The 18625-nt window shown below is 37.7% G+C and overlaps 1 protein-coding gene and 1 pseudogene across 1 annotated transcript; both read right to left on the bottom strand.

Annotated features, from left to right (window-relative positions):
* Positions 1–12554: 12554 nt before the first annotated feature.
* LOC148739423 (lactadherin-like) lies at positions 12555–13646 on the bottom strand. Its single transcript, XM_088749476.1, has 2 exons — positions 13374–13646; positions 12555–12695 (listed from the first exon to the last, which is right to left on the bottom strand). Exons 1-2 carry the CDS (start codon positions 13644–13646, stop codon positions 12555–12557), a joined length of 414 nt encoding a protein of 137 aa, XP_088605602.1.
* Positions 13647–13877: 231 nt separating this feature from the next.
* The window catches only part of LOC148739420 (uncharacterized), a 30489-nt pseudogene continuing 25741 nt past the window's right edge, over positions 13878–18625 (bottom strand).

Below are 18625 nucleotides of genomic sequence, written 5' to 3'. Positions count from 1 at the left end.
TCAGATTTTTTGAGAAGGTCAATTATCTTTTTTCTTTATAAAATCATTATATTTTACTTTAAATTCGTTTTTATGGAAGGAAAGTTCTGCGCTTGTGAAAGAAAACATGTTAAACCTGTTTTTCAATTATATGTCACAATTAAAAGATTTTATTGCACAAAAACCACTCCGTAGCAAATAACCATTTAACGTAGCAAGTACCCACTTTATGCAGGAAATACCCATTTCTACTTCTTTTGCTCCAGAGAAACATTTTCTTTGGTAAAAGATTAAGTTTTAAGGAACTATTTGGGTATTTCTTGAGAACAATCTATCCCTCTGTATTTTTCAATTTAAAAAAGCGTACACGCGCATTTTTGTAAGAAATAGTTTCGTTTCCAAATGGCTGAAATATTAAGCAATTAAAAGTGTTGTGGAAAGGATTTTGTTATGTTTATATTAGTTAAATCATGATAGCATCTTAATCTTATAAACGCTGCACTTTACCTAGGTAGTTTGAACGATTACGAGCGCTTATTGTGGTGTGAAAAATTTCCTTCAAGTGTTACTTTAGATAGCATAACAGGCATCAGCAATCAATCCTTATTCAAATCTGAAAGGGACAAAATTTTTTCCAGTGTTACCCTTGTTTTGCTTTTACTGTATTTATAACTCTGTTGGAATGTGAACCTTATTCTTTTTTCTAGTGTAGGCCGAACGTTAACTTATATCAACTAATTGAGTTTTAAATCGCGCAAAGCTTTGTTACAATGTAATCTTAGTTTTCATTCATGTTTAAACTTAGTTCAGTTTTAAATGCCCGTACGACTCTATTCATACAAGTTTAGTTGCATTTCTGTAAAAGCCTTGTTCCGTTCTATATGCGCGAAAATAACTCACATTGTGACTTTAGCCTATTTCCAGTCTATGTGTGATATAGCTTTAGATGGACTCGTACCTCACTTACAATGTGAGCTTGGTATTCTGTCTAGTTTATGCTTAGTTTAGTTGAGTTTTAAGCGGTACGCATAGCTTTGTTACAATATAAGTTTACTTTTCTCTCTATTGTGATCAGTTTTTAATGCGTGCATAACTCTGTTACAGTGTGAGCTAGTTTTTGTATCCAGTATGCGCCTAGTCCAGTTTAAAATACACACATAACTCTCTAACAATGCAAGCTTAGTTTTACTTCCAATGTGCGCTAAGTTCAGTGTTAATTGCACACATTACTAAGATACGTCGGGATCTAAGTCATTCTGGTATACGCCTTGTTCAGTTTCAAAGGTAGGCATTACTCTGTTATAATGTAAACTTAGTGTTGTTTCTAATATACCCTTGATTTGAATTTTAAATGCGTGTAAAACTTAGCTACAACGTGGGCTTAGTTTTGTTTACTGTGTCAACCAAGTTCAGTTTTAACTGCTTGCATAAATCATATATTACAATGTGAGTTTATTTTGTTTCTAGGGTGTATTAAGTTAAGTTTTAAATGAGCTTACAACTCAATTACAATGCAAACTTAGTTTTTTGTGTGCATAACCCAGTTTTAATATCATATGAGCTTCATCAGTCCATGCCTAGTTCAGTTTTAAATGTGAATATTGCTCAGTTAGAATGTGAGCTTAGTTTTGTATGCAGTGTACTCCTAGTTCAGTTTTAAATTCTCGCGTGTAAGTCAGTTCCAATGCGGGCTTAGTTTCAGGCTTTAGCCTAGGTTCCAACACACCCAGTTTCAGATGAACACATATAGTTCATGAGTTCTTTTTCCTGTATGACTGCAACACTTAATAATAACGTACTGCTTCATTCACAATTGCTTGTTTTTCGCCTGATGCTTGATTCATTCACTCTTTACATTTCCTTATGGTCTTTATTTGCTACGTACTATACTTTAGATAGCATTTAGCAAGTGCAGAGAAACAGGGCCACAGAGAGTCTTATCTAACGAGCTTGTTTCCTTTAAGATACATTAAGCAATAAAGTATTAAGAAAAGATAGACGTAGAAAGCTTGTATTTTAGGGCTTATTTTACAGGCTGATAGTAATCGAAGCGTCCCTTTTTAAATGATAAACACCAACTATTCCCTTAGTTATACCAACAAACGAACGCAGTCTTCAACCAACATGGGTATTGGGCATTTATCTTCCTAGGTAAGGGTATTCCCAAGCTGGGCTAGGGAGAAACAACAAAAACAGGACTACAACAACAATAACACCAGTAACAATGTATTCGTTAGATTGATATATCATTGGGATTAAACGCAACTGATTTTGAAACGAAATTCAAGTTGAAATCTAAGAATAGAATTAAAATTATCTGAAGAAAACAGTTCCAGTCCTTTAACTCTTAGTCAGATATTATTACATGTAATCATCATACTTCTTATCCCTTTCACTTATAGTGTTTCCCGTTTTTTGTGAACTTCTATTTCCTTTACCATTGTGAAAAGATGATTTCTTAACATAATCGATAGAATATTGCAACTATACATATATGAACGAGAACGACTAAATAAATCATTTTACTAAAAACCGACTAGAATTTCAAACTCTTACTGATAAGAACAACAATATCTCGATCTTCTTGAAAAAACAACTTCAAAAACCGTGGAGCGCTATTTAGTTGAAATTGGAGCGTCGTTATATCCAAATTCAGTAGGAGCCGAAATGTATCTTAAACTTATACCTGACTTTCTGCAGGCTAATCACATGTTACCCACCTCGTAGTGATTTTCTTTTTTATATTCGTTAACGCTAAAATAAGAATCCATAAAGTAGAACTACTTTCATACGAGAACAGTTCTCATAGTTTTGGCGCCAAATGTACAGTGCAGCCTACTGCATAGTACCGTGTAACAGTTTTCAACAGTTCAGTGTACAGTGCAGCCCACTGCACAGTAAGATTTAGCAGTTCCAACAGTTCAGTGTCGTGTTCTTGAGCACAATGCAAAGGACTGCATAGTAACATTTAATCTTACTATGCAGTGTACTTCACTGTACCGAACAACAATACACTGAATAGTACAGTGTAGCGCCCTATATAGTAATATTTAAGAGTTTTTTCCCAGTTCGGTGTTGTTACTCAGTTCAGATGTTCTGTAAGTGCAGTCTGTACAGTATGGCACACTGCTGAGTAACATTTGATAGTTGTGAACAGCTCAGCATACAATGCATTGCACTGCTTAGAAAATATTTAAGAATTTTTTTAGTTGCGACGCTACCTGTGACTGTAAGTCTTTGTTCTTGAGAAATAATCGTTTATCTCCATTGCGATTTCTTCGATCTGACGATCATGTTTCAAATTATTTGCTTATTTTACTTCAACCATCTACCACCTTTGCGCTTTGAGGTGACAATGCGGACGGTTTATTATGGCACGAACTAATCTTGTACGATTCTCAATATTTCACTCGTTAAAATTTTTCAGAAAACTCGCTCGTTCTTTTCGCACCCTCATTCTTTTTCTGAGGCCCGTGCTAAACGTTCCAACATTGTCATCGAAGACTTGTTGACTCAATAATGTTAAAGCATTTAGCATATATGCTTGTCCAACATTTTTTGTAGGACTAATGTTTGAGAACTTATGAAACGTTCGTCCAACAATTAATGTTGAACAAACATGGATGTTTAACGCCCCAATAATGTCAGATCAACAAATTTTATCGAAGAAAGTTGGAACGTTTAACCCGGCTTGATACTTCTCAACTCGTGCAAAACCATCTCGCGCACGCCTTTTCCAAGGATTAACCTCTAGTTGACATTCTTTAAAAGTTCAGAGTATTTTAGTGTAGTGGAGAGCATTTCAGAGCAAAATAAGACTCCGCGTTATAGCTTTGAAATGTGCACGTTATCAACCTTTTCATTAAACTTTCATGTTTCTAGAAGCTTATTGTTAAATCGTGCGTTTACAACCGTAAAGGATAGAACACTCTCAGAGGAACTAAAACGTAGAACGTATACAATTAACATGGACACAGGGGCACCGAGAAGAGGACAAACTATCCATTTAAAATAGAAATACGATAAAACGACGTAGATGTGTGTTTTTCAGGTATTGAGCAGTTTGGTAGTAGTTAGAATTTAATTTGAGTATTTACTACCGTTGCAAATACTCAACTACCTACTGAGTATTTGTTACCGTAGCAAATACTCATTAATGGTGGCAAATACGCACTAGCGGGTATTTGCTACCGTAGCAAACACTCAGTGGGTAGTTGCTACGGTAGCAAATACCCATCAATGGTAGCAAATACGCACTAGTGGGTATTTGCTACCGTAGCAAATACTCAGTGGGTAGTTGCTACGGTAGCAAATACGCAATCAATGTAGAAAATACCCACTCGAATCGGACTCTCTCTCTCTCTCTTTCTCTCTCTCTCTCTCTCTCTCTCTCTCTCTCTCTCTCTCTCTCTCTCTCTCTCTCTCCCTCTATCTCTCTCTCTCTCTCTCTCTCTCTCTCTCTCTCTCTATCTCTCTCTCTCTCTCTCTCTCTCTCTCTCTCTCTCTCTCTATCTCTCTCTATCCCTTCGTTTAATAAAGGATAAAAAATGGGCGACAATTTGTTTTTCGATGGGAGAACTTTTGGAAGGAAGGTTGTCGAGCAAAGTTTTACCAAATTAAATTGGTAACATAATACCTTTATCTTCTGTCGGGTTAACAGCACGTCAGTGGTGGGAAATTGTTCATTACAATTTGACTGGCGTTTTGTTGTACTCGCTAGCACCAGTACATGGTTGAGGAATTGTGATTGAGGAATTGGTTGATTTATCTCTTAATTAAATTTTGCTGATGGATTATTTGCCCTCAGGCGTAGCGGAGACTGTCACAATCGCTTACAACTGAACAGAAAAAGGTATGGCATTTTAAGTGGCAATGTATGCAGAACCCACCCTCGCCGAAAAACGATTGGAGATCGTTTACAATATTCATACGTCTACTCACATTCTGCATCACGCAAAGCACTTCAAAGGAGAAAAACAAACCGATCCCTTTTAAGTCGCATGACATTCTTTGATCCAAGTCTAGATCTCCTCAAAGAAAAACGCGCACTGACCAATCGATTTAAAAAACAAAATTCTGTTTTAAAAATAATTCTTCCGCCTTAAATTAAAAACAAAAACGACAATCGAGGGCCAAAAGACAAAACTTTTACAAGAGGAAACTGGTGTGCCTGCCTAGTACATCAAAATACTATATATTCCTTTATTCTTTTCGCTGGGCTGAACCGCATTTGATTCTTTTTAAACATATCTGTTACCAAATAAATAGGAAGCTGTAAAAATACTACAGCCCATGTTCTTTTCAGGGCTGATAAGGAACAAAGCCGTAATAGGAAGCAAATTAAAGTTTACGTCTATTGTTTTCTCCTCCTCTAGGCGGAAACGATCAGCGCATATAGACATAATTTTGAGCTCTCACGCCAGTGCTTGCCCCAAAGGAGTAGGAGGGATAAAATAGGAAAAGGGGCACTCGAAACAAACCTACTCTTTTTACGAAAACCACGCTGGTGTTTCCCCCAGGGGAGCAGGGTAAGATAGAATAGGATAGGGGCACTCGAATCGACTTTACGAGAAAATCAACACCGCATGCTCAAAAGAGATTAGGTTCTTCGCTGCCATTCCTCAAGATGTCTCGCATCGCCCAGAGGTGTGACACCTCAAGAAGCGGTTCGAAAGAGACTTGACTAAAGAGAGAGAAGTTCAAGCTTGCTCATAACAGAGCGTCACTTTGTAAAAATCTTGAATATCATGATGGTCTATGATAGTAATTCGAAGTGAGCATGCGTGGACGTAAATCCAAGAGACAAAAAGAAATGGTGCAATTCGCTCTATGCTAGTGAAGTTAGAATCTCATTGTAAAGCACAACGAAGATATGAGAGACTCTGCCCCCAATTTTTACAACCACGGCAATCCCTTATTGGATTCATTTTGACATTTATTCGTCACTAACCCTCTTATTCAGGTAAATTGTGCGCAGATCAATTGTATGTTTGATGTATCTTGTTCCTCTTCACACATCAGCAATTAGACTTCTCCACTGAAAAAGATGAATTTCAATTTAAATTAAGGTGACACCTGTATTTTTAATATCGCCAGCCTGTGAACGTCGGTGACATAAAGGAAATTTCATATGGTGAGCTTAAGTGATCGAGAATTTCATTGATTTCTCTTTTAACCAATTGCAACCAGATGCAAACTTGCCGGAAAGTCGATGACTCCTTAGTCATTTGCGTTTTTCATGCTTGAGGACACTAAGTGGCTTTTCCTAAGGGATTGTTGGAGTTTTAAGATATCTACCTTTAATGGGGCTAACCGATACAGCGTAAAACGGCTAACCAATTCGGCCAATAGGCGTAGAAATTGACAAATTGTAAACGTTCGTCGTAAAAAGAAATTAACTGCAAAAAAGACTTCTAGTGACAATAATAGAATGATATTAACTGTTGGTTGTAAAATGGCCCAAATCGTAACCGTCAACTGTGAAAGCTATCGCCCCTTTGAGGCCCTCTGATTGGCAGTTATACTCTGCAGTAATCGCGCTTATAGAAACTCGGCCCAGGCTTTCGTGCTCAAAACCCGGCTCTTCCTCATTGTTTTGTAAGCTAATATGGCGTGTCCTGGGCGCAATAAAATGTACTCTCTTTTCTTTTGTAAATTTAATTAATCATGAAGAGTTATACTTTCTTATGAATCAATGATATGTCGCACTTCGCCCTTAATATTTCTTGTCGAGGAGGAAGGCAAGAAGAATTCTCACGTGCTCAGGTTCTTTTAAGAACATCGATTTAAATATTTATGATCACTCACCTGCCGAGAGTAATTGCCGCCCATTAACGAAAGTTCCACAGGTTATCATGCAAAAGTAGAATGACACAGTTTTGAACCTGTGCCTCTTCGCACAAATTCCCCTGCAGCAATTAATTACAAATTACAAATTCGGCCAGAATAGACTTTAATCCACCTATACCTAATTACCAATTCGAACAGTTGCCAACTCCTCTTTCTTGTGGAGGTGTCGGTATGTATGTTGACGCCAGTTTAAATTACACAGTCCTCGAAAAAACCTCTAACGAGGCTTTCCAGGCCTCATGGATTGAACTCGAATTTTTAAAAGGTAAAAATGTTATATGTGGTGTAATCAATCGGCAACATACTTCTCCTGAACAATTTCAATCGTATTTCGATATGACAATAGAAAGACTAAGCTCTACTAATAAACCGCTATATGTCATGGGCGACTTCAACATTGATCTCCTCAAATCTGAAAACTGTGATTTTTCTCATAACTTTCTGCTATCCCTGCAAAGTTACTCCTTTTTTTCCAGCAATTGACAAGCCTACAAGAGTCCATAATAATTCTGCCACACTTATTGACAATATTCTTGTTAACAGAATTGGCTTTAAACTCTCCAGCGGCAACATTGTCTCAGATATAAGTGACCACTACTCTCAATTTTGCATCATCCATTCTTCTTCTTTAAAATCTCGCTATCAGGGGACTAAAATCCGTGACTATTCGAGATTTTCGGAAGAAAACTTTATTAGTGATATTTCTCAAACTGACTGGACCGGTTTGATCTCTAATGGCTCTCTTGACAAACGCTTTTCTTCGTTCTACAACAAATTGAATAAACTTGTTAATGGACATGCTCCTCTCAAAATTCTATTAAAACGCAAACCCAAGCAACTATCTAAACCGTGGATAACTAGAGGTTTACGTAGATCAATAAAAATAAAGAACGATCTCTTTTACTCTGGTGACATGGCTACATACAAGCTGTACAGGAACACAATTTTAAGCCTTACTCGCCAAAGTAAAAGACTTTACTATCAATCCTATTTTAGTAGAAACCTAAATAATATGAAAAAATCTTGGGAGGGGATTAACACTTTAATTAATAAGCACAAAAAGACTAAGCTCGTATTATCGCTCCAGCTTCCAGACAACCGGGGTACAACACAAAACCAGTCAGAAATGGCTAATGCATTGAATTATCATTTCGCATCCATCGGACCTAAACTTGCAAATAGCATACCATTATCCACCAGGGACTTTAAGGATTACCAAGGGAATTCAAATTACACCAATTCTTTCTTCTTTGACCCTGTCACTTTTACTGAAATTGAAATGGAAATTTTGAGTACTCCATCAAAAAAAGCCTACGGACTTTATTCATGTCCAGTTCGTCTTTTGAAGTCCGCACATCAAGCTAAATCTCATACCCTAGCTGAACTAATGAACATGTCCATTTCAACTGGTATCTATCCCCACAAATTAAAGCACGCTATAGTAATTCCAATTTATAAAGCGGATGATGAAACTGACCCAAACAATTATCGCCCAGTATCGTTACTGTCCGTGTTTAATCGAATTTTCGAAAAGCTAATGTACAAACGCCTAAAATCTTTTATAAATAAGAATGATATATTTTTTCACATCGCAATATGGATTTAGAGAGAACTGCTCAACTCAACATGCAATTCTAGATATTCTAAATACAATTCAAAACAACATTGATAAAAAATTATATTCCTGTGGCACTTTCATTGACTTGAAAAAGGCCTTCGACCCGGTTGATCATTCGATTTTGTTGAATAAATTTCACCATTATGGAATTAGAGGATTGATTAATGACTGGTTGTCGTCATACTTGTCTGTCAGGATGCGATCAACCCAAAGCGGTTCTGTTGTCTCTAGCAAAGAGAGAATAGTGGGTGGAGTCCCTCAAGGTTCTGTACTTGGTTTGCTTCTTTTCTTAATTTATGTCAATGACATGCATCGTTCCTCTAAAAAGTTTGACTTTTACCTATTTGCTAATGATACCAATTTACTATATGCAGAAAAAGATCTAAACAAACTTGAAGTTATCGTCAATGAAGAGTTATTAAAGTTGTGTGAATGGCTGAATTCAAATAAATTATCTCTTAACGTATCTAAATCTAATTTCGTTATTTCTCATCCTTATCAACACAAACTATACCGAGAAGTAAACCTTAAAATACTTGATAATAACTCGGAACAATTGGTATCTCTTGAACGTAAGACATATGTTAAATACCTAGGTGTTCTAATTGACATTAATCTCTCCTGGAAGCACCATATTAACTACATTTCCATGAAAATAAGCAAAGGTATCGGCTTTGTTGCAAGGCTAAGACACTTGGTACCGCTCACTACTCTTATAAACATTTACCGCTCGCTCATTGAACCGTATATTTCCTATGGTCTCGTTGCTTGGGGCCAAGCCGCGAATACTCATCTAAAGAAAATCGTCATTTTACAAAAGCGGGTTCTTCGTCTAATGTACTTTTCCGATTATACATCTCACAGTGCTCCTCTTTTTAGTAGTTCGGGAATTCTACCGATAAAAATGCTTTACTTCAAATCGGTTGCCTCTCTGTTACATGACATCAAAAATCGCTGTGTTTCTCCCAATATTTCTGAACTTTTTACTCACTCTGAACAGGTTCATTCCTACTCTACTCGTTTCTCAGTAGCTGGAAGCTTTTATATAAAACAGGCGAGAACAAATCATCAGTTGTTTTCCTTTTCCAGAGTTGGTGCGAAAATATAAAATGGCACCCCCCCTGAAATTCGTAAGCCAAGGAAAGCACCTTTTAAACGTGAGCTAACTCACTTGCTTTTGGAAAATTCTTGAAATTGAGGAGATGAATGTTGACTTGCGCTACCTTGACCTTTCTAGCTTATATTTGTATTTCAACTGATTAGCTTTCTCTTTGACCTGTTAAAAACTCCCTTGTGTGACTGGCCCAGTTAAAACCTTTAACATGATTATCACTACTATTATTTATTATTTATTTTTATTTGCGCATTTATTTATATATTTCATTGTTGCGTGTGTGTGTGCGTGCGTGTGTGTGTGTGTGTGTGTGTGTGTGTGTGTGTATGTGTGAGAGCCTATACAGTGTCTGTTTAGGTAGCCAGCCTAGAATAGCTTTGCTAACTGCGGGCTACAAAAGCCTTTATTTCTTTAATTTAAAGAAAAAAAAATAAAGTCAATGTTGTTGTTGTAGCGGATTTCGATTTCTTTAATTTATTAAAGATAATCATAAAAATAACTTCAGCCACTTTAATATCCTGAATGAAAACAAGTTCCTTGCCGAGCAGCTCACCGGCCTCCATGCTGACTGGTCCATGACTCAGAGTCAAAGGTCTGATCAGAGTATTTAGCTGTCACAATTTAACTTTGGCATTGTCTTAGCAGAACAGATAAGAGCCCTTTTTGTGTCCCAAGCCTATAGATCACGGTTAAAACATGCCGGGTACAACGCACGTTACTTGGTAGTCACGTTTCGCGGTATAATCAGGCCATCCTCAAATGTCATGACACATCTAGGCTTAGCTAGGCCGTTCCCGCCACCGAATCATTATACAACAGTGAAAATTGTGCGAGAGAGTCCTAATTTAACACTGTTAACGCACAAGCAGCATGGATCCTCGCGCCTGGAAATATTTTCATTGTTAACTTTAATTAATTTCACATTTGAAGCTAAACGCTTCTCCTTCACTTGCTCGTGGAGTCCTCCCGCTTTACCTTGACAGACCTATGGATCATTTTAGGCTTTCCCGGTGAGGATTTTTTATCCAGAGCAAAGCTCGTCATGAGGATTCAACTTTGACCTGTAATGGGTAACAATCAATTTCGACGCAAAACTGAAAAAATTAAAGTTATATATAAAGTTTATATTCCACGATGATTCCTGATAAAGTCCAGTAATTCTCTTTAATAGGTTTTTAATCTAAAATATACAAAAAAAACTAGCATTGTTAACAATACTTATGTTACTTATATTGACCTATGTGCAACACAAAAGCAACTTGAAGAAACTAACATTACCTTTAGTGTTTTAATACATGTATGCTCTAGTGGTATATTTTCTAACAGCGATATTCAAGATCAACCCAGCTTGAAAGATCATCGTTTTAAAACAGACTACTATTCTAAATTACAATCGCATCAGGTTCTGAGTGTTCCCAAATTATGCACAGTTTTATCCCGGTTTCTCTGGCCTGCATCATGTAAGGTTCATTTTCATGAAGATTTGAAGTGAATTAAATCTAATTTCTTGTGTTGGCGATTTGAGAATTAGCTACCAATCATAATGATTAAATTACTGATAGATCTGAAGATTTCTAATTCAATTTGCATGCTACTATGCAGTGCCGTTGTTGCTAAAAGAAACATTAGGTTTCAGGCCGGGGGTTGATGAATGAATTCCTTATTTATATTGCGCCCATTCTATACAATATTCAAAGGCGCAGTACCCCCCAATCAATTTGATAGACACTACACAAAGATAGACCACAACACCAGGCACTACGTGCCCTACTCATTTCGAACAGTGTGTGAGTTCTTTAACGTCCCACAAATTTTTTTATCACATACAAGGGCCTTGTGAGACGGGACCTCCATTTATCGTCCCTATCCGAGAAGACTAGAAAGTCTAACCATTTGCAGATATTATTACAAAAGCAGCACTTTCTTCTCAGTTATTTAAAGACCCTGCGTGATGGTCCGGCCGGATTTGAACTCACGACCTCCCGCACAACAGTCCGGCGCTCTACCCATTGAGCTAACCGGGAGGCGGTTCGTATTTTCTTTTTTTTTTTCTCCCTTGTTTGTTTCTTCTTTGGTCGTTTTTCTTTTTATTATCTTATTTGACATTATTTATAATTGTCGACCCAAGAGTTATCCCTGCAAAAGTTATAACTTAACTTAGTTTGAAAGTTGTTCTCGGTTTTCGTTTGTTGCGATATTTCTATTTCTAAGATAATCATCACAAGTGATTCCAGACGAAATGGTGCAAAACCTTTCAAAGTACATATTAATTAGCATATTTAGCACCACCCTCTACCTTTCTCCATGGGAATTACGCATGTCATCTGATACGTTTTAATTCATTAATTATTACCAAGTGCTTCGAAAAGCTGATCTTAGATAGTAAATGAACGTTAAGTGCAACCTTTTTTCTCATTATAAGGATCATATATTATTTGTGGAGACATGCTATCCAGGGCAAATTGCGTCTCTACCAATGCTTAAGTGCTGCTTGTTTTCATCAGGCAACGACGTTTGAATAGCTACCCGTCGCTAATGTTGTGGTATAGTGACTTGTTACTGATATGTCTTAGAGCACTGTTGTTGATACATTAATGCTCCAAGATGGCGTTGCTCTGCCACAGATCTGTTTTGTTATTGGCTGGACTGACTACTCCGCCTTTAAGTTGCAGGTATTCGCGCTTACTCTCGATTCCTCTGTATCTTCTGATATTGTTTGCATAAGCTATCAACTTATCGGAAAATTGAGAAAACTCACACCGATGGCAACGATAATGCAGAATTAATAAGCGACAGTGACTAAACACAACTTTCAACACAGTTCTGGAATACCTTTTCCACTTCACGTTTATCCTGTGTAACTGTTTTATTATGCTGCAGCGAAAGGTGTGTAGAGATTAGATTTAAAAAGTTTTTTTAGTTTTTTGGTGATGTTTATTTTCCTACTGTGCACCATGCGTACATACTTTTTTTCCAATAGAAATCTTTCATGCATTACTTAAGCACGTATATTTCCACCCTCAAACAAGGATGGTTATGGTGTGAGACAGGATAAAACCGAACATATCTGGCTTTGAAGTCAGTTCTAAGTGAATGCCTCACGATGCTTGTTCTATCTGAGTTTCCTTGAAAGACCTAGAATAAAGAAAACCGAAAAAAAAAAAAAAAAAGAAAGAAACTGAGCACCTTGTTGTAGTCCACCAATTCTAAATTCCATTTAAACAGGGAGGTACTTGTAGGTGAAGGAGGGGAGGGAGGGGATGGAGGGGGCATCTGACCATGTCTCAACAGCTCACATCATTAACATAATGTTGTGCTTTTTTGTTGCGGCCGGAATTTTCTAAACGGAGTAAAATTTTCTGTCACTTTTCTTGTTTTGATTCCTCGTTTATACACCCTCCTATACTCATAGAAAATGTTAAAGATGGCACGAATTCCATAGCTTTATATCTGCTTGCAAACTATCCGTATTCGCCACAAACTCTTTGATTTTTACTAAAACATGTCAATTGTAGTGCTTTCCAAACCTTTTAGACATGTGGTTCTTTTTTAATGCATTTAACAGATGGCTATTTTGTTTCTCCAGCTGTGCAATATTTCTGGTTCACTGGTCACAAGACTTTCTGTCCCACCGTAAAATAACCATATGCATACTGTACTCGTGAATAACAACAATTCACACTCTTGCTTGCAGTGATACAATGTTGTAACTCACTCACGTTATTCACGGACCAAATTGGATTCCCCTTGCCCTATAACCATTACTGATAGTTGTTGATCAAATCAACGCTTTATTTACTGGTACTTCCAAACCTTTGTCTTATTCGTCTCCTCGTAGGTGTTCCAAGTTAAACCGTCAATGGATAGGCGCAGTTTATAGCTGGTAGTCCATTCCAAAAGTTCCTCTCCTCCTTGAGTAGCCACAGCACAAACAGACAGCACTGAACCCATATCTACTTGAAGGTAGTCGGTTCTATTAAATTTAGTCTTAGGACACCACGCTCCTCGTCCCCTGGTTTCTTTCAGTCGGCCGAGGTAGGAAGCATAAAAATCATCACTCATAAGAAACACACTGCTTGCTGTCATTCTGGCATCTGGAATTGTGTTGTTGTCTGCCACACCAACAGGCCCACATGTGTTTCCTTTTCTATCTGGAAAAGTATGATGTGATAAGTATACACTTTGGGGACGTATGATATTACTTTTCTCTCGAATGTGATGGTTCACAAATGTAATACATTACATACCTGTACAATTGCTTCCATTCCCAGTACATTCGGGCTTACAAGTACAAACGTATGATCCGTTGCCGTTCGCTTAGGTAGCATTAAGGTGACAAGAGTGATTTCCTTTACATTCGTCAATACTTGAGACACCATAAATATATTTTGCACTTTTTTCACTTTTGTTGCCTTAAAGTGGATAAAGAATGTGAATCGTGCGATGCTATTAATCATTGCAAAGGATAAAACAACGGTTTCTCCTTTTTGTGTTTTACGAGTTAGATATTGTAAACGAACATTTTATCACAATTATTTTTAACCCACCACTATAATGGCTCTGAAACAGGCAAAATGTAGATCATGGTGAACCTTGCATAAACATACATGGGTAAGGCTGCTTCAAATGCAACACGTAGCACTTAATAAGATAATAGGGACTTTAAGCAATCAGGACGGTAACGCCACGGAAGACGTCGATTAAAAAATGAGTTTCTACTTTTAGTTAGAATTTCGAAAATGGATGGATGTGTTTACCGTCTCAGAGGGCGGCAGACCTCAAACGCAACATAACGCATAAAAGTAGCGTTGAGTTCAAAATGTAAATTAAAATAATTTTTCGCCGCGGTTTAGCTCCACAGACGACGCAAATTTTGGTGATTTCACGTTGTTGTTTTGCAAAGGACGGCTAAGAAATGTACAAAGTTTTAAAACGTACGTGCTGGGCTATTGTTCTGCCAATTAGATCTATTGTTTTTCCACGTTCTCGTTGCCGTAGCCGTCATGGTTTGCTTAAAGTCCCTAATAGTTCCTGCTAACGATGCTTTGTTTAATGCTAAGGCTACTATGATGTAGCGTGCGATCGAAGTCATATTTCTGATTCATTATTCGCTCGTACCTTGGCATGACTGTCCATCTCCGATGTATTCTTCCCTGCAGGTGCAGTTGTGGGAACCGTCAGTGTTGGTACAGTTCGCATTAACGTCACAGAGATGGTCTCCGTTACTGCACTCATCGATATCTGGAAGTAAAAGGGATGTCGTGGCAATTCAATAGAAGCAGAAAACCCAAAAAACAAACAAGCACAGGAATACAGGAATAAACGAACAAAATTATATCGCTGAAAAGTATATCAGCCGTGATATACGAACAAAATAGGCGACTTCGGTGAGTTTCGTAAAATTAATGCTAGCTAGAGAAGTGTCCACATGACTTGCCATTGGTATAATGCCATTATTATCTCATAGATGGAACAGCATTCAAAAATCCAAGAAGTAACAGCTACTAAGTCGATAGTAATTATATAGTTTCGGCTAGTGAGGCTAATCTGAATTACCCTCGCATGACCATCCATCTCCACTGTATCCTTCCTTGCATGTGCGATTATAGGGTGCAGTTACAAGAGCCCTTAGTGTTGGTACAGTTGGCTTTCATATCACAAGCATGATTTACATTACCGCACTCATCGATAACTTCAACGTAACTCTTTGGACAAAAAAATATCGTGGATGACTAGGAATTAAGTTAAGCAAACCAGTTTTTTTTTTTTTTCTTTTGAAATCTCTATTGTCTTTGAGCGAAAAGAATTGAGTATTGCACCTCGAGATGACGGTAAGTTTTCTTTTTATCTGAACATGTGTCCATCTCTAGTAAATCCAACTTTGCAGGTGCAATTGTAAGACCCAAAGCATTGGAGCAGTACGCATTTTCGTCACAGAAGTTATTGCCACCTTCGCATTCATCGATATCGAATTTGATTCGTCGAAAGAAAACATTGCAAGTAGAAAACATTTAAACAAAAAGGAAGGTTTAAGGTGAAAAAAACTTTGTATAAACTGATTCTGCTCTTGGTATACTGACTTAACTCCCAAGTTCAAAGCAAAATAACAATGTATCAGTAATTAAAATGTTTCATTCACAAGTCAGGAACATAACCCTAGAGGTCCTGACGGCTGCATAAACTAAAACTAGTCTAACTGATATATTTTCGAATTCCCTTGTAACTTGGCTGAATGGCGCGGCATTGTCGTCAACGCGTCTTGCTGGAATATTTTGATCAATATTTGATAACACAGAGATTCAATTCACCTGTACAATTTTGTCCATTTCCAGTATATCCAGGGTAACATTCACATAAATGTGATCCAATGTTGTTTGCGCAGCTAGCGTTCACGTGACAAGAATTGTTTCCTTTACACTCGTCAGTATCTGTAAAATCATAAACATAAAAAAAAAATTGAGTTCTAGATGCATGCACCAGATTTTTTTACGATTCCCTCGACTTCACATCCGTGGCTCTTCCCCATTAGTAATCATCTAGTCTGTCTTCTACCAGTTGATATATTTCATGACTAATACATTTGTTTCATTAAGAGTTTTTATCACGGAATGTTTATTTAATACATTTCTGCCAATGTCAACATTGTCTTCAGGCCTACACTCATCGCTATTATCTGTAAGGCATGCTAGTAAAACAAGTCTTGCAAAGATGATAGTACTTATCTTTCTGATATCAGGGGTTTCAAAAAGAAAGGAATCTAGTACCTATACAGTTGCGTCCATTTCCTGTAATTTCGGGGTGACAAGTACAGGTATACAATATGTTGTTCATATTTTTTAGCAGAATTTTTTTACCAGATCTATCAACACAACAGCTTTGAAACAAGCCGGATGTAGACCATGGTAACTGTACGAAAACTTACATGGGTACTGCTGTATAAGGTTATGAGACGATACACCAAAAAAAAAATGCTGAAGCATTTATCCACTAGACCATCTTCAAAGTTACCTGAACATGAGTGTCCATCGCCGGTGTATCCCACTTTACATGTGCAGTTGTAAGAACCATATGTGTTAGTACAATTTGCATTCACGTCGCAGTCGCTGATGTTATATTTACATTCATCCATATCTAGAGTTTAAAAAGAGAAGCAGTGACTAAGTTAGAGCAACTTAATTACGAGAGGCATCCACACTGGAACTGATCCAAACCAAATATTACGATGGAGATATTAATGAAAGCACATGCATAATTCATAATACTTTCATGATACTGATAACTATTCATAACATAATAATTTGGATATATCAACAAAGTTGAAATGGTAAATTGGCCACCGTAATGATTACAAAAGCTGACGTTTCGAGCGTTAGCCCTTCGTCGGAGCGAATAGAGGAATTGTGGGTTGTGTGTGCTTTTAAAGGCAGAAAATGGAGCTACGTTATTGGTGGGTGCATGGCAACGAGAAAAACATGAATAAACTACTGGAATGAAAAGCGTTCATTGATCCCTGTGGGATTGAGACTGCCGGTTTGAAAGATGATCCCACAGGGATCAATGAACGCTTTTCATTCCACTAATTTATTCATGTTTTTCTCGTTGCCATGCACCCACCAATAACGTAGCTCCATTTTCTGCCTTTAAAAGCACACACAACCCACAATTCCTCTATTCGCTCCGACGAAGGGCTAACGCTCGAAACGTCAGCTTTTGTAATCATTACGGTGGCCAATTTACCATTTCAACTTTGTTGATATATCCAAATTATTTCGTTACTCCCACCGACGCAGCCCCAAACAGTTTCTTTCGAAACTATCAGCCTCTATTCATAACATAAAGTAACTCAAAAAGTAACCACTGTGATAACGACAGTATAGTTTATAATACTTTCGTGATACTGACAACTCCGTGCAAAATAAAACAATTCAAACAAAACTTATGGGACTTACCTTCGTTAACCATGTCACAATAAATCAGTTGTGCCTTCCCTTTCTCTGTTGGATCCAGCCAATACTTGCCGCTTATGGTGTGTTTACCTTCACTCGCTTTTATTTCTTGACAAGACATCGCCGGTAATTCAGGGATAGAGCCTAAGAGAGCTGCAATGATATATATACTTATTGACTAAGTGAGAGGGTCGCTCGGAAAAATATTTGGTTCAAGGTCATGACGTAAGGACCAAGTGCAGCGAGGTCCGTGCCTTATGACCGGCCCGACCAAACTCAGTCAATAAGCATTTTATAAAATGACGACTTAGTGTTGAATATTTCAACCTAAGATAGGACGCGATAGACGAGCACACTGCCACACAAGCACAAAAAAAACTCAGCAACTACAATTTTTCCTTTATTTTTCAAGTCAGAACAAGAAATTCGCAGTTCCTTGAAAAACGAGACCTTTTTTCTCATTTCTCTTTCTTTTAAGTTTTTTCAACAAAGATACGCGAGGGCAGCAGGGTGGCTTTTTTTCCGGACCGACGCACGTCAACCCGTCCGGCCATGCACACGTCAGCTTTTAGTATGGTTTTCTATGGAATTGCGCGAGCGGGGTCGGACGGGTCATATGATAAAGACAATTATTTTATACTCTTCATATTCTAAGTGTTATCAAGTGAGAAGAAACCGAAATACATAGACTTTTGAATTCTTACCTCTGCCGTTTAATCGCCGGATGTAAAACCATCCAGGGGCTGAAAGGAAATTCTCTGGTCTCGCCTCCTTGGTGCGGTTATTGAGTTCACATATCTGGTATTTTCGATCGTAATTATAGCTTTGGCACCTGATCTCTTGTCCACAATTGACATGGCAGAGGTGAGGAGCCGCCACTGACCATCTTTTAAAGACAGAGCGCTTGAGAGCCATTCCTTCTATGCTTACTTCTGTCCCGCATTGATCAATAGCTGTGACAAGCTCCATGACAGAGGTGAAAAGGGCAAATCTCAAATGGCGGAACAGCCACCACATACTTCTTTTCTTGTGCTGAATCTGAAAACATTGAAAATGAGACCACGTGAGAATATTGTGAGAGCTTATCTTGAAAGGAAAAAATGTCGTTTTTCTCTAAAA

Source organism: Stylophora pistillata, chromosome 2, assembly GCF_964205215.1.
Source record: "Stylophora pistillata chromosome 2, jaStyPist1.2, whole genome shotgun sequence".
Lineage (NCBI taxonomy): Eukaryota > Metazoa > Cnidaria > Anthozoa > Scleractinia > Pocilloporidae > Stylophora > Stylophora pistillata.
The sequence above is the reverse complement of the archived record's forward strand: the minus strand, read 5'-3'. Positions and strand labels throughout refer to the sequence as shown.